At 40.0% G+C, this 15,037-nt stretch overlaps 1 protein-coding gene across 1 annotated transcript; it reads left to right on the top strand.

Annotated features, from left to right (window-relative positions):
• Positions 1 to 1,406: 1,406 nt before the first annotated feature.
• TPBGL (trophoblast glycoprotein like) lies at positions 1,407 to 3,259 on the top strand. Its single transcript, XM_056560273.1, has one exon. It carries the CDS (start codon positions 1,675 to 1,677, stop codon positions 2,731 to 2,733), a length of 1,059 nt encoding a protein of 352 aa, XP_056416248.1. The 5' UTR covers positions 1,407 to 1,674; the 3' UTR covers positions 2,734 to 3,259.
• Positions 3,260 to 15,037: the final 11,778 nt, after the last annotated feature.

Raw genomic sequence — 15,037 nt, 5'->3', positions numbered from 1 at the left:
ATAAAAAATTGCATTACGAATAATCATGCTTAACACTAGTGTCCAGTCTGGAAGTGCCGATCTTCACGTAAATGTTCACATTAAAAAAACACGAATATATTTATATATATATATATATATATATATATATATATATATATATATATATATATATATAGCACTTTATTCTAAATATTTGCAAAATCGTGAAGTGCCGATATTCACAATAAAAATTAGCATTACGAATATTCGTGCTCAACACTCGTGTCTAGTCTGGAAGTGCCGATCTTCGCATAAATATTCGCATAAAAAAACACGAATATTTGTCATTACGAATATGTATATCACTATATTCTAAATATTCTCAAAATCGCAAAGTGCCGATATTCGCATAAAAAATTGGCATTTAGAATATTCGCTCTCAACACTATTTCCCAACTAGTGTGGCTCCAGCTGTTGCAAAACTACAACTCCCAGAATGCCCTGACAGCACAGTGCACCTCCAGCTGTTGCAAAACTACAACTCCCAGCATGCCCAGACAGCCAAGTGTGCCTCCAGCTGTTGCAAAACTACAACTCCCAGCATGCCCTGACAGCCCAGTGCGCCTCCAGCTGTTGCAAAACTACAACTCCCAGCATGCCCTGACAGCCCAGTGCCTCCTCCAGCTGTTGCAAAACTACAACTCCCAGCATGCCCTGACAGCCCAGTGTGCCTCCAGCTGTTGCAAAACTACAACTCCCAGCATGCCCTGACAGCCCAGTGAGCCTCCAGCTGTTGCAAAACTACAACTCCCAGCATGCCCTGACAGCCCAGTGTGCGTCCAGCTGTTGCAAAACTACAACTCCCAGCATGCCCTGACAGCCCAGTGTGACTCCAGCTGTTGCAAAACTACAACTCCCAGCATGCCCTGACAGCCCAGTGAGCCTCCAGCTGTTGCAAAACTACAACTCCCAGCATGCCCTGACAGCCCAGTGTGCGTCCAGCTGTTGCAAAACTACAACTCCCAGCATGCCCTGACAGCCCAGTGTGACTCCAGCTGCTGCAAAACTACAACTCCCAGGATGCATCCTGGGAGTTGTAGTTTTGCAACAGCTGGAGGCACCCTGGTTGGGAAATACTACCTTAGAATGTTCTGATAAAATACAACAACAACAAAAATCTATTAAAAAAAAAAAAAAAAGACTAAATTGTGAGTTCAGAACGATGACCTGATGTGTGCAGGACATGACAGGGTGGTGGATCCCCCGCAACTGGGCACATCCAGGGTTAAGCCTTGTTGTCCGGGTTCATATATACGGAGACACTGCTTACTGCTGCGAATACATCCCAGCAAATCCCTCCAGCCTCTCCTCCTGTATAATAGATGGGGGGGGGGGGCGGGGAAGCCTCCTGCCGTGCGGAATGGTGGGGGGGGGGAGGCGTCGCTGTTAGACACCAGTCCATCCATCTGACCTGCCAGAGACGTCAAAATCGAATTAAGAGTTTCCAATGGGAAGACGCCGGGCTCCCTGACTTCAGACGCTCCGCGCGCTGCTGCTGCTGCTGGAGAACCTCTGAGATGCTCGAGCCTCCCCATGTAGCGAAAGGATGAGAGAGAAGACGCTGCCTCCTCTCACTGACAGTCACCGGGACACTGGAGCAATTCTTTTCCTACTTTGGGGACCTCATTCGTAACCCATTCGCAACTCCGAAACATGCCCCGAAGGTTCAGTCTCGATGGTCATGGCGACCTCTCCCTCAGCACCCCCTCTGAAGTCTTGAAGTTATTTGGGATGCTCGTCTTGGTCAACGTCACCCTTTCTTGCCCCTTGAGCTGCTACTGCCATAACCAGACCAGCCTGGTGCAATGCCACCTCTTGACCCCTCAGCAGGAGTTTCCGGAGGGTGTCCCTCCCTGGGTCCAGAACCTGTCATTCGTTGGAAGCAATATAAGTGTCCTCCAAGGCTCCTTCTTCCGAAGCTACGAGATACATTTAACCAACCTGACAAGTCTCCTCCTCAGCAACTGCAACATCCAAGCCATAGATGCCAAGACGTTCATTGACCTTCCCACCCTGACCACCTTGGACCTTAGCAACAACCCCCTGGACTCCTTATCGAATGAAACCTTTCTTGGATTAAGTCAACTGGAAACCTTAAAGTTAAACAATGCCCTTCGAGAAGTGTCTCAGAAGCTTCTATTTAACCAACCGTGGACCGAAGCCTTGAGGAACCTCCGGACTTTAGAACTTACCGGCAATGACTTCCAAGCTTTCCCCAAGAACGTCTTGGATCTCCGAAGCCTGCAGACCGTCTACCTTGGGAACAATTCTATTAAGTCGATCGATAAAGAAACGATTTTGCAGCTCAAGGAGAGGAAAGTTCGGGTCTATCTAAGCCCAAACCCGGTAGCCTGCGAATGTAACACTCTAGACATGATCCTGTGGATAAAAAATACGTCTCAGACCTCGGAAGCCCAAAGCCTCCAGTGCTTCTCTCCGCCCAACGTAAACGGGACCCTGGTGTCCAACCTGAAGACTGAAAACCTAAAGTGCATCAGCCAGGGACTGGAGACGGCCTCCTACGTCTTTTTTGGGATAGTCCTGGCTCTGATAGGAGTTATATTCCTCATGGTACTTTACCTGAACCGACGAGGGATGAAGAAGTGGCTCAATAACTTTTGGGAAGCTTGTCGGGACCAGATGGAAGGATATCACTACCGATACGAGCAGGACTCCGACCCGAGAAGGTTGAACGCCTCAACCGGGATCTAACCGGACAAAATAGTCCCCTCGAAGGGGGAGTTCTTACTATTTATTGAAATGCAATGAGGAATGAAGTCATAACTAGTGTTGAGCGCCGAATATTCGAAATGCTAATTTTTACCGCCAATAACGGCACTTCGCGATTATGTGAATATTTAGAATATAGTGATATATATATATATATTCATAATGACGAATATTTGTTTTTTTTATTTAATATATGCAAATTTATGCTAATGTTTATGCTGATATTTATGCAAATATTTAGGCCACTATCGGCACTTCCACACTGGATACTGATCCCTCCTTTCTTTTAGGTGAAAGATATAATTGTGCATGCGAATTTTCGTTTTTTTTTTACAAAAAAAAAAAAACTAAAGAGAACAAACATAGCGAATGTGTGAATTTCGCAAACATAGGACGAATATTAATCAATATATTCGAATATGGCCCCTGACGCTCATCACTAGTCATAACATGTATATAGTGTATATGTATCCTGTAAAGCATTGTTTCCAAACCAGGGTGCCTCCAGATGTTGCAAAAGTACAACTCCCAGCATGCCCAGACAGCCTACGGCTGTCTGGGCATGCTGGGAGTTGTAGTTTTGCAACAGCTGGAGGCACTCTGGTTGAGAAACAATGCTGTAGCGTTACTCTGTATATACTGTATCCAAATACAGGTCACATTTTAGAAAGCTGGGTGAGTAGCATTCATTATGGTATGAGTCACATGACAGGGACCGGGGACTCTTTGAGATACGTCTCATGCATGTCCCTCTGTCACTGCACCAGGTATTGAGCGCCACCACTGTGCTTATCGTGGTACTGCATAGTGTTGGGCGCAAATACAGTGGTCCCTCAACATACGATGGTAATCCGTTCCAAACGGACCATCGTTTGTTGAAACCATCGTATGTTGAGGGATCCGTGGAATGGAAAGTATAGGACAGTGGTCTACAACCTGCGTTGGCCGTTGGCTGTCCGGGCATGCTGGGAGTTGTAGTTTTGCAACATCTGGAGGTCCGCAGGTTGAAGACCACTGGCATGGGAAGTTATACTCACCTGTCCCTGCCGCTCCGGACCATCACCGCTTGTCACCGCTGCCCTGGATGTCGCCGTCCATCGCTGTCGCCGCGTCCACAAGATGTCCCCGACGCTCCGGAAGGCCTCTGCTTCCCCGACATCCTTGCTCTCCGTCGCTGCCATCACGTAGCTACACACGGGGCTCCTATTGGATGACGGGACGGCGTGCGCAGCGACGTGATGACGACGATTGAGAGAGCCGGCGATGCAGGGGATCCCGAAGAGGACGCGCCGGAGCCCCGAGGACAGGTAAGTGATCGTCAGCGGACCACACGGGGCACCGTAAACGGCTATCCGGTGGCAGCTGAAGCAGTCTGCGCTGGAGGATAGCCGTTTATGCGATGGCCCCGACATACAAAAGCATCGGATGTTGATGCTGCCTCTGAGAGGCCATCGTATGTTGAAATTATCCTATGTCAGGGACATCGTAGGTCGGGGGGTCACTGTATATGCATTTCGAATTTTTATCCCGAATATTGCGAATATATTCGCTATATATTCGAAATTACGCATATTCTTTTATTTTTAATTTTTTTTTCCAGAGAATACATCACAGGGATCATCATCCCTCCTTGCTTCCAGCTTGTGGTCTAACGAAGGCTCCGATACGAGTTATTGTGTGAGACGGTGGAGCGCGAATATTTTGCAATTGCGCATATGACTTCGTTAAGCTTATGGACCAATAAGAATGATGCAAATACACTTGTCAGAGGTTAGCAACATCCCTAGCAACCAATAGGAAAGTTTCCCACCACTTAACTATATAAGATTCCTTCCAGCAGCGTTTTTTTTTTTTTTGGGGGGGGGGGGGGGGATTCATGTGCGGTTACGCAAATACGCAACGAATACGCAAATACACAACGAATAAGTGAAATTTGCGGATATAGGATGAATATTAGTACATATATTAACGAAATATCACAAATTGGAATATGGCCAATGCCGCTCATCACTAGTATAGCATAGGACACTTATCACAGGCAGAGCATGACCACAAGATGGAAATGGGTCACCGTGTAAAAGCATAAAGAAAAGAGCGCCACCATCCTGCAGGAGGTGGTACTGCTGAATATGGTCAAAGGAAGAGCATGACCAGAAGAAGGTGCAATGAGGATTAGGGCCCAGGATATCAAGTAAAGAAGAAATGATGTAGGGGAAGATTTATCAAAACCTGTGAAGAGGAAACGTTGGCCAGTATCCCATAGCAACCAATCAGATCCCTGCTTTCATTTCTCAAAGGCCTTGTTCAAAATGAAAGCAGCGATCTGATTGGTTGCTATGGGCAACATTTCCTCTGCACAGAATTTGATTTCTGTTTGATTAAAGCACAAAAATGATTAAATAACAATAGAAGCACAATCTAATTATATATATATCTCGCATAAAGGGAACACCCTACAGATGAGACAGGGGAGTAAAATAAATGCAATGGAATCTGTAGTTTGTCAGTGAGTTATCTGTAGTCTTACATAGGACTGCAGGTCACATCTATACATTATCTGTACTCAGAGAGTTATCACTGTTATCTGTGGTGTTACATAGGACTGCAGGTCACATCTATACATTATCTGTACTCAGAGAGTTATCACTGTTATCTGTGGTGTTACATAGGACTGCAGGTCACATCTATACATTATCTGTACTCAGAGAGTTATCACTGTGTTATCTGTGGTGTTACATAGGACTGCAGGTCACATCTATACATTATCTGTACTCAGAGAGTTATCACTGTGTTATCTGTGGTGTTACATAGGACTGCAGGTCACATCTATACATTATCTGTACTCAGAGAGTTATCACTGTGTTATCTGTGGTGTTACATAGGACTGCAGGTCACATCTATACATTATCTGTACTCAGAGAGTTATCACTGTTATCTGTGGTGTTACATAGGACTGCAGGTCACATCTATACATTATCTGTACTCAGAGAGTAATCACTGTGTTATCTGTGGTGTTACATAGGACTGCAGGTCACATCTATACATTATCTGTACTCAGAGAGTTATCACTGTGTTATCTGTGGTGTTACATAGGACTGCAGGTCACATCTATACATTATCTGTACTCAGAGAGTTATCACTGTGTTATCTGTGGTGTTACATAGGACTGCAGGTCACATCTATACATTATCTGTACTCAGAGAGTTATCACTGTGTTATCTGTGGTGTTACATAGGACTGCAGGTCACATCTATACATTATCTGTACTCAGAGAGTTATCACTGTTATCTGTGGTGTTACATAGGACTGCAGGTCACATCTATACATTATCTGTACTCAGAGAGTTATCACTGTGTTATCTGTAGTGTTACATAGAACTGCAGGTCACATCTATACATTATCTGTACTCAGAGAGTTATCACTGTGTTATCTGTAGTGTTACATAGGACTGCAGGTCACATCTATACATTATCTGTACTCAGAGAGTTATCACTGTGTTATCTGTAGTGTTACATAGGACTGCAGGTCACATCTATACATTATCTGTACTCAGAGAGTTATCACTGTTATCTGTTGTGTTACATAGGACTGCAGGTCACATCTATATATTATCTGTACTCAGAGAGTTATCACTGTTATCTGTGGTGTTACATAGGACTGCAGGTCACATCTATACATTATCTGTACTCAGAGAGTTATCACTGTGTTATCTGTGGTGTTACATAGGACTGCAGGTCACATCTATACATTATCTGTACTCAGAGAGTTATCACTGTTATCTGTTGTGTTACATAGGACTGCAGGTCACATCTATATATTATCTGTACTCAGAGAGTTATCACTGTTATCTGTGGTGTTACATAGGACTGCAGGTCACATCTATACATTATATGTACTCAGGGAGTTATCACTGTTATCTGTGGTGTTACATAGGACTGCAGGTCACATCTATACACTATCTGTACTCAGAGAGTTATCACTGTGTTATCTGTGGTGTTACATAGGACTGCAGGTCACATCTATACATTATCTGTACTCAGAGAGTTATCACTGTTATCTGTGGTGTTACATAGGACTGCAGGTCACATCTATACATTATCTGTACTCAGAGAGTTATCACTGTTATCTGTGGTGTTACATAGGACTGCAGGTCACATCTACTACATTATCTGTACTCAGAGAGTTATCCCTGTGTTATCTGTGGTGTTACATAGGACTGCAGGTCACATCTACTACATTATCTGTACTCAGAGAGTCATTACTGTTATCTGTGGTGTTACATAGGACTGCAAGTCACATCTATACATTATCTGTACTCAGAGAGTTATCACTGTTATCTGTGGTGTTACATAGGACTGCAGGTGACATCTATACATTATCTGTACTCAGAGAGTTATCACTGTATTATTTGTGGTGTTACATGGGACTGCAGGTCACATCTATACATTATCTGTACTCAGAGAGTTATCACTGTGTTATCTGTAGTGTTACATAGGACTGCAGGTCACATCTATACATTATCTGTACTCAGAGAGTTATCACTGTGTTATCTGTGGTGTTACATAGGACTGCAGGTCACATCTATACATTATCTGTACTCAGAGAGTTATCACTGTGTTATCTGTGGTGTTACATAGGACTTCAGGTCACATCTATACATTATCTGTACTCAGAGAGTTATCACTGTTATCTGTGGTGTTACATAGGACTGCAGGTCACATCTATACATTATCTGTACTCAGAGAGTTATCACTGTGTTATCTGTGGTGTTACATAGGACTGCAGGTCACATCTACTACATTATCTGTACTCAGAGTGTTATCACTGTGTTATCTGTGGTGTTACATAGGACTGCAGGTCACATCTATACATTATCTGTACTCAGAGAGTGATCACTGTGTTATCTGTGGTGTTACATAGGACTGCAGGTCACATCTATACATTATCTGTACTCAGAGAGTTATCACGGTGTTATATGTGGTGTTACATAGGACTGCAGGTCACATCTATACATTATCTGTACTCAGAGAGTTATCACGGTGTTATATGTGGTGTTACATAGGACTGCAGGTGTTATGAAATCATCCTCTCCTCTATATAACACTGCTGTACTGTAATAAGATGTGATATCATCCCCTCCTCTATATAACACTGCTGTACTGTAATAAGATGTGATATCATCCTCTCCTCTATATAACACTGCTGTACTGTAAAAAGATGTGATATCATCCTCTCCTCTATATAACACTGCTGTACTGTAATAAGATGTGATATCATCCTCTCCTCTATATAACACTGCTGTACTGTAATACGATGTGATATCATCCTCTCCTCTATATAACACTGCTGTACTGTAATAAGATGTGATATCATCCTCTCCTCTATATAACACTGCTGTACTGTAATAAGATGTGATATCATCCTCTCCTCTATATAACACTGCTGTACTGTAATAAGATGTGGTATCATCCTCTCCTCTATATAACACTGCTGTACTGTAATAAGATGTGATATCATCCTCTCCTCTATATAACACTGCTGTACTGTAATAAGATGTGATATCATCCCCTCCTCCATATAACACTGCTGTACTGTAATAAGATGTGATATCATCCTCTCCTCTATATAACACTGCTGTACTGTAATAAGATGTGATATCATCCTCTCCTCTATATAACACTGCTGTACTGTAATAAGATGTGATATCATCCTCTCCTCTATATAACACTGCTGTACTGTAATAAGATGTGATCTCATCCTCTATATAACACTGCTGTACTGTAATAAGATGTGATATCATCCTCTCCTCTATATAACACTGCTGTACTGTAATAAGATGTGATATCATCCTCTCCTCTATATAACACTGCTGTACTGTAATAAGATGTGATATCACCCTCTCCTCTATATAACACTGCTGTACTGTAATAAGATGTGATATCATCCTCTCCTCTATATAACACTGCTGTACTGTAATAAGATGTGATATCATCCTCTCCTCTATATAACACTGCTGTACTGTAATAAGATGTGATATCATCCTCTCCTCTATATAACACTGCTGTACTGTAATAAGATGTGATATCATCCTCTCCTCTATATAACACTGCTGTACTGTAATAAGATGTGATATCATCCTCTCCTCTATATAACACTGCTGTACTGTAATAAGATGTGATATCATCCTCTCCTCTATATAACACTGCTGTACTGTAATAAGATGTGATATCCTCCTCTCCTCTATATAACACTGCTGTACTGTAATAAGATGTGATATCATCCTCTCCTCTATATAACACTGCTGTACTGTAATAAGATGTGATATCATCCTCTCCTCTATATAACACTGCTGTACTGTAATAAGATGTGATATCACCCTCTCCTCTATATAACACTGATGTACTGTAATAAGATGTTATATCATCCCCTCCTCTATATAACACTGCTGTACTGTAATAAGATGTGATATCATCCTCTCCTCTATATAACACTGCTGTACTGTAATAAGATGTGATATCATCCTCTCCTCTATATAACACTACTGTACTGTAATAAGATGTGATATCCTCCTCTCCTCTATATAACACTGCTGTACTGTAATAAGATGTTATATCATCCCCTCCTCTATATAACACTGCTGTACTGTAATAAGATGTGATATCATCCTCTCCTCTATATAACACTGCTGTACTGTAATAAGATGTGATATCCTCCTCTCCTCTATATAACACTACTGTACTGTAATAAGATGTGATATCCTCCTCTCCTCTATATAACACTGCTGTACTGTAATAAGATGTGATATCATCCTCTCCTCTATATAACACTGCTGTACTGTAATAAGATGTGATATCATCCTCTCCTCTATATAACACTGCTGTACTGTAATAAGATGTGATATCATCCTCTCCTCTATATAACACTGCTGTACTGTAATAAGATGTGATATCATCCTCTCCTCTATATAACACTGCTGTACTGTAATAAGATGTGATATCATCCTCTCCTCTATATAACACTGCTGTACTGTAATAAGATGTGATATCATCCTCTCCTCTATATAACACTGCTGTACTGTAATAAGATGTGATATCATCCCCTCCTCTATATAACACTGCTGTACTGTAATAAGATGTGATATCATCCTCTCCTCTATATAACACTGCTGTACTGTAATAAGATGTGATATCATCCTCTCCTCTATATAACACTGCTGTACTGTAATAAGATGTGATATCATCCTCTCCTCTATATAACACTACTGTACTGTAATAAGATGTGATATCCTCCTCTCCTCTATATAACACTGCTGTACTGTAATAAGATGTGATATCCTCCTCTCCTCTATATAACACTGCTGTACTGTAATAAGATGTGATATCCTCCTCTCCTCTATATAACACTGCTGTACTGTAATAAGATGTTATATCATCCTCTCCTCTATATAACACTGCTGTACTGTAATAAGATGTTATATCATCCTCTCCTCTATATAACACTGCTGTACTGTAATAAGATGTGATATCATCCTCTCCTCTATATAACACTGCTGTACTGTAATAAGATGTGATATCATCCTCTCCTCTATATAACACTGCTGTACTGTAATAAGATGTTATATCATCCTCTCCTCTATATAACACTGCTGTACTGTAATAAGATGTGATATCATCCTCTCCTCTATATAACACTGCTGTACTGTAATAAGATATTATATCATTCTCTCCTCTATATAACACTGCTGTACTGTAATAAGATGTGATATCATCCTCTCCTCTATATAACACTGCTGTACTGTAATAAGATGTGATATCATCCTCTCCTCTATATAACACTGCTGTACTGTAATAAGATGTTATATCATCCTCTCCTCTATATAACACTACTGTACTGTAATAAGATGTGATATCATCGTCTCCTCTATATAACACTGCTGTACTGTAATAAGATGTGATATCATCCTCTCCTCTATATAACACTGCTGTACTGTAATAAGATGTGATATCATCCTCTCCTCTATATAACACTGCTGTACTGTAATAAGATGTGATATCATCCTCTCCTCTATATAACACTGCTGTACTGTAATAAGATGTGATATCATCCCCTCCTCTATATAACACTGCTGTACTGTAATAAGATGTGATATCATCCTCTCCTCTATATAACACTGCTGTACTGTAATAAGATGTGATATCATCCTCTCCTCTATATAACACTGCTGTACTGTAATAAGATGTTATATCATCCTCTCCTCTATATAACACTGCTGTACTGTAATAAGATGTGATATCATCCTCTATATAACACTGCTGTACTGTAATAAGATGTGATATCATCCTCTCCTCTATTTAACACTGCTGTACTGTAATAAGATGTGATATCATCCCCTTCTCTATATAACACTGCTGTACTGTAATAAGATGTGATATCATCCTCTCCTCTATATAACACTGCTGTACTGTAATAAGATGTGATATCATCCTCTCCTCTATATAACACTGCTGTACTGTAATAAGATGTGATATCCTCCTCTCCTCTATATAACACTGCTGTACTGTAATAAGATGTGATATCATCCTCTATATAACACTTCTGTACTGTAATAAGATGTGATATCCTCTCCTCTATATAACACTGCTGTACTGTAATAAGATGTGATATCATCCTCTCCTCTATATAACACCGCTGTACTGTAATAAGATGTGATATCCTCCTCTCCTCTATATAACACTGCTGTACTGTAATAAGATGTGATATCCTCCTCTCCTCTATATAACACTGCTGTACTGTAATAAGATGTGATATCATCCCCTCCTCTATATAACACTGCTGTACTGTAATAAGATGTGATATCATCCTCTTCTCTATATAACACTGCTGTACTGTAATAAGATGTGATATCATCCTCTCCTCTATATAACACTGCTGTACTGTAATAAGATGTGATATCATCCTCTATATAACACTGCTGTACTGTAATAAGATGTGATATCATCCCCTCTATATAACACCGCTGTACTGTAATAAGATGTGATATCATCCTCTCTATATAACACCGCTGTACTGTAATAAGATGTGATATCATCCTCTCCTCTATATAACACTGCTGTACTGTAATAAGATGTGATATCATCCTCTCCTCTATATAACACTGCTGTACTGTAATAAGATGTGATATCATCCTCTCTATATAACACTGCTGTACTGTAATAAGATGTGATATCATCCTTTATATAACACTGCTGTACTGTAATAAGATGTGATATCATCCTCTCCTCCATATAACACTGCTGTACTGTAATAAGATGTGATATCATCCTCTCCTCTATATAACACTGCTGTACTGTAATAAGATGCGATATCACCCTCTCCTCTATATAACACTGCTGTACTGTAATAAGATGTGATATCATCCTCTCCTCTATATAACACTGCTGTACTGTAATAAGATGTGATATCATCCTCTCCTCTATATAACACTGCTGTACTGTAATAAGATGTGATATCATCCTCTCCTCTATATAACACTGCTGTACTGTAATAAGATGTGATATCATCCTCTCCTCTATATAACACTGCTGTACTGTAATAAGATGTGATATCATCCCCTCCTCTATATAACACTGCTGTACTGTAATAAGATGTGATATCATCCTCTCCTCTATATAACACTGCTGTACTGTAATAAGATGTGATATCATCCTCTCCTCTATATAACACTGCTGTACTGTAATAAGATGTGATATCATCCCCTCCTCTATATAACACTGCTGTACTGTAATAAAATGTGATATCCTCCTCTCCTCTATATAACACTGCTGTACTGTAATAAGATGTGATATCATCCTCTCCTCTATATAACACTGCTGTACTGTAATAAGATGTGATATCATCCTCTCCTCTATATAACACTGCTGTACTGTAATAAGATGTGATATCATCCCCTCCTCTATATAACACTGCTGTACTGTAATGAGATGTGATATCATCCTCTATATAACACTGCTGTACTGTAATAAGATGTGATATCATCCTCTCCTCTATATAACACTGCTGTACTGTAATAAGATGTGATATCATCCTCTCCTCTATATAACACTGCTGTACTGTAATAAGATGCGATATCATCCTCTCCTATATATAACACTGCTGTACTGTAATAAGATGTGATATCATCCTCTCCTATATATAACACTGCTGTACTGTAATAAGATGTGATATCATCCTCTCCTCTATATAACACTGCTGTACTGTAATAAGATGTGATATCATCCTCTCCTCTATATAACACTGCTGTACTGTAATAAGATGTGATATCATCCCCTCCTCTATATAACACTGCTGTACTGTAATAAGATGTGATATCATCCTCTCCTCTATATAACACTGCTGTACTGTAATAAGATGTGATATCATCCTCTCCTCTATATAACACTGCTGTACTGTAATAAGATGTGATATCATCCTCTCCTCTATATAACACTGCTGTACTGTAATAAGATGTGATATCATCCTCTCCTCTATATAACACTGCTGTACTGTAATAAGATGTGATATCATCCCCTCCTCCATATAACACTGCTGTACTGTAATAAGATGTGATATCATCCTCTCTATATAACACTGCTGTACTGTAATAAGATGTGATATCATCCTCTATATAACACTGCTGTACTGTAATAAGATGTGATATCATCCCCTCTATATAACACCGCTGTACTGTAATAAGATGTGATATCATCCTCTCTATATAACACCGCTGTACTGTAATAAGATGTGATATCATCCTCTCCTCTATATAACACTGCTGTACTGTAATAAGATGTGATATCATCCTCTCCTCTATATAACACTGCTGTACTGTAATAAGATGTGATATCATCCTCTCCTCTATATAACACTGCTGTACTGTAATAAGAGGTGATATCATCCTCTCTATATAACACCGCTGTACTGTAATAAGATGTGATATCATCCTCTCTATAACACTGCTGTACTGTAATAAGATGTGATATCATCCTCTCCTCTATATAACACTGCTGTACTGTAATAAGATGTGATATCATCCCCTCTATATAACACCGCTGTACTGTAATAAGATGTGATATCATCCTCTCTATATAACACCGCTGTACTGTAATAAGATGTGATATCATCCTCTCCTCTATATAACACTGCTGTACTGTAATAAGATGTGATATCCTCCTCTCCTCTATATAACACTGCTGTACTGTAATAAGATGTGATATCATCCTCTCTATATAACACCGCTGTACTGTAATAAGATGTGATATCATCCTCTCCTCTATATAACACTGCTGTACTGTAATAAGATGTGATATCATCCTCTCCTCTATATAACACTGCTGTACTGTAATAAGATGTGATATCATCCCCTCCTCTATATAACACTGCTGTACTGTAATAAGATGTGATATCATCCTCTCTATATAACACTGCTGTACTGTAATAAGATGTGATATCATCCTCTATATAACACTGCTGTACTGTAATAAGATGTGATATCATCCCCTCTATATAACACCGCTGTACTGTAATAAGATGTGATATCATCCTCTCTATATAACACCGCTGTACTGTAATAAGATGTGATATCATCCCCTCCTCTATATAACACTGCTGTACTGTAATAAGATGTGATATCATCCTCTCCTCTATATAACACTGCTGTACTGTAATAAGATGTGATATCATCCTCTCCTCTATATAACACTGCTGTACTGTAATAAGATGTGATATCATCCTCTCCTCTATATAACACTGCTGTACTGTAATAAGATGTGATATCATCCTCTATATAACACTGCTGTACTGTAATAAGATGTGATATCATCCCCTCCTCTATATAACACTGCTGTACTGTAATAAGATGTGATATCATCCTCTCTATATAACACTGCTGTACTGTAATAAGATGTGATATCATCCTCTATATAACACTGCTGTACTGTAATAAGATGTGATATCACCCTCTCCTCTATATAACACTGCTGTACTGTAATAAGATGTGATATTATCCTCTCCTCTATATAACACTGCTGTACTGTAATAAGATGTGATATCATCCTCTCCTCTATATAACACTGCTGTACTGTAATAAGATGTGATATCATCCCCTCCTCTATATAACACTGCTGTACTGTAATAAGATGTGATATCATCCTCTCCTCTATATAACACCGCTGTACTGTAATAAGATGTGATATCATCCCCTCCTCTATATAACACTGCTGTACTGTAATAAGATGTGATATCATCCCCT

This window comes from Hyla sarda, chromosome 2 (assembly GCF_029499605.1).
Source record: "Hyla sarda isolate aHylSar1 chromosome 2, aHylSar1.hap1, whole genome shotgun sequence".
NCBI classification, from domain to species: domain Eukaryota; kingdom Metazoa; phylum Chordata; class Amphibia; order Anura; family Hylidae; genus Hyla; species Hyla sarda.
Note: the sequence above shows the minus strand (reverse complement) of the source record. Positions and strands in the feature narration are given on the sequence as shown.

Excerpts from the sequence above, each read along its gene's own strand:
- TPBGL (XM_056560273.1), top strand. The coding sequence starts at position 1,675 with ATGCCCCGAAGGTTCAGTCTCGATGGTCATGGCGACCTCTCCCTCAGC.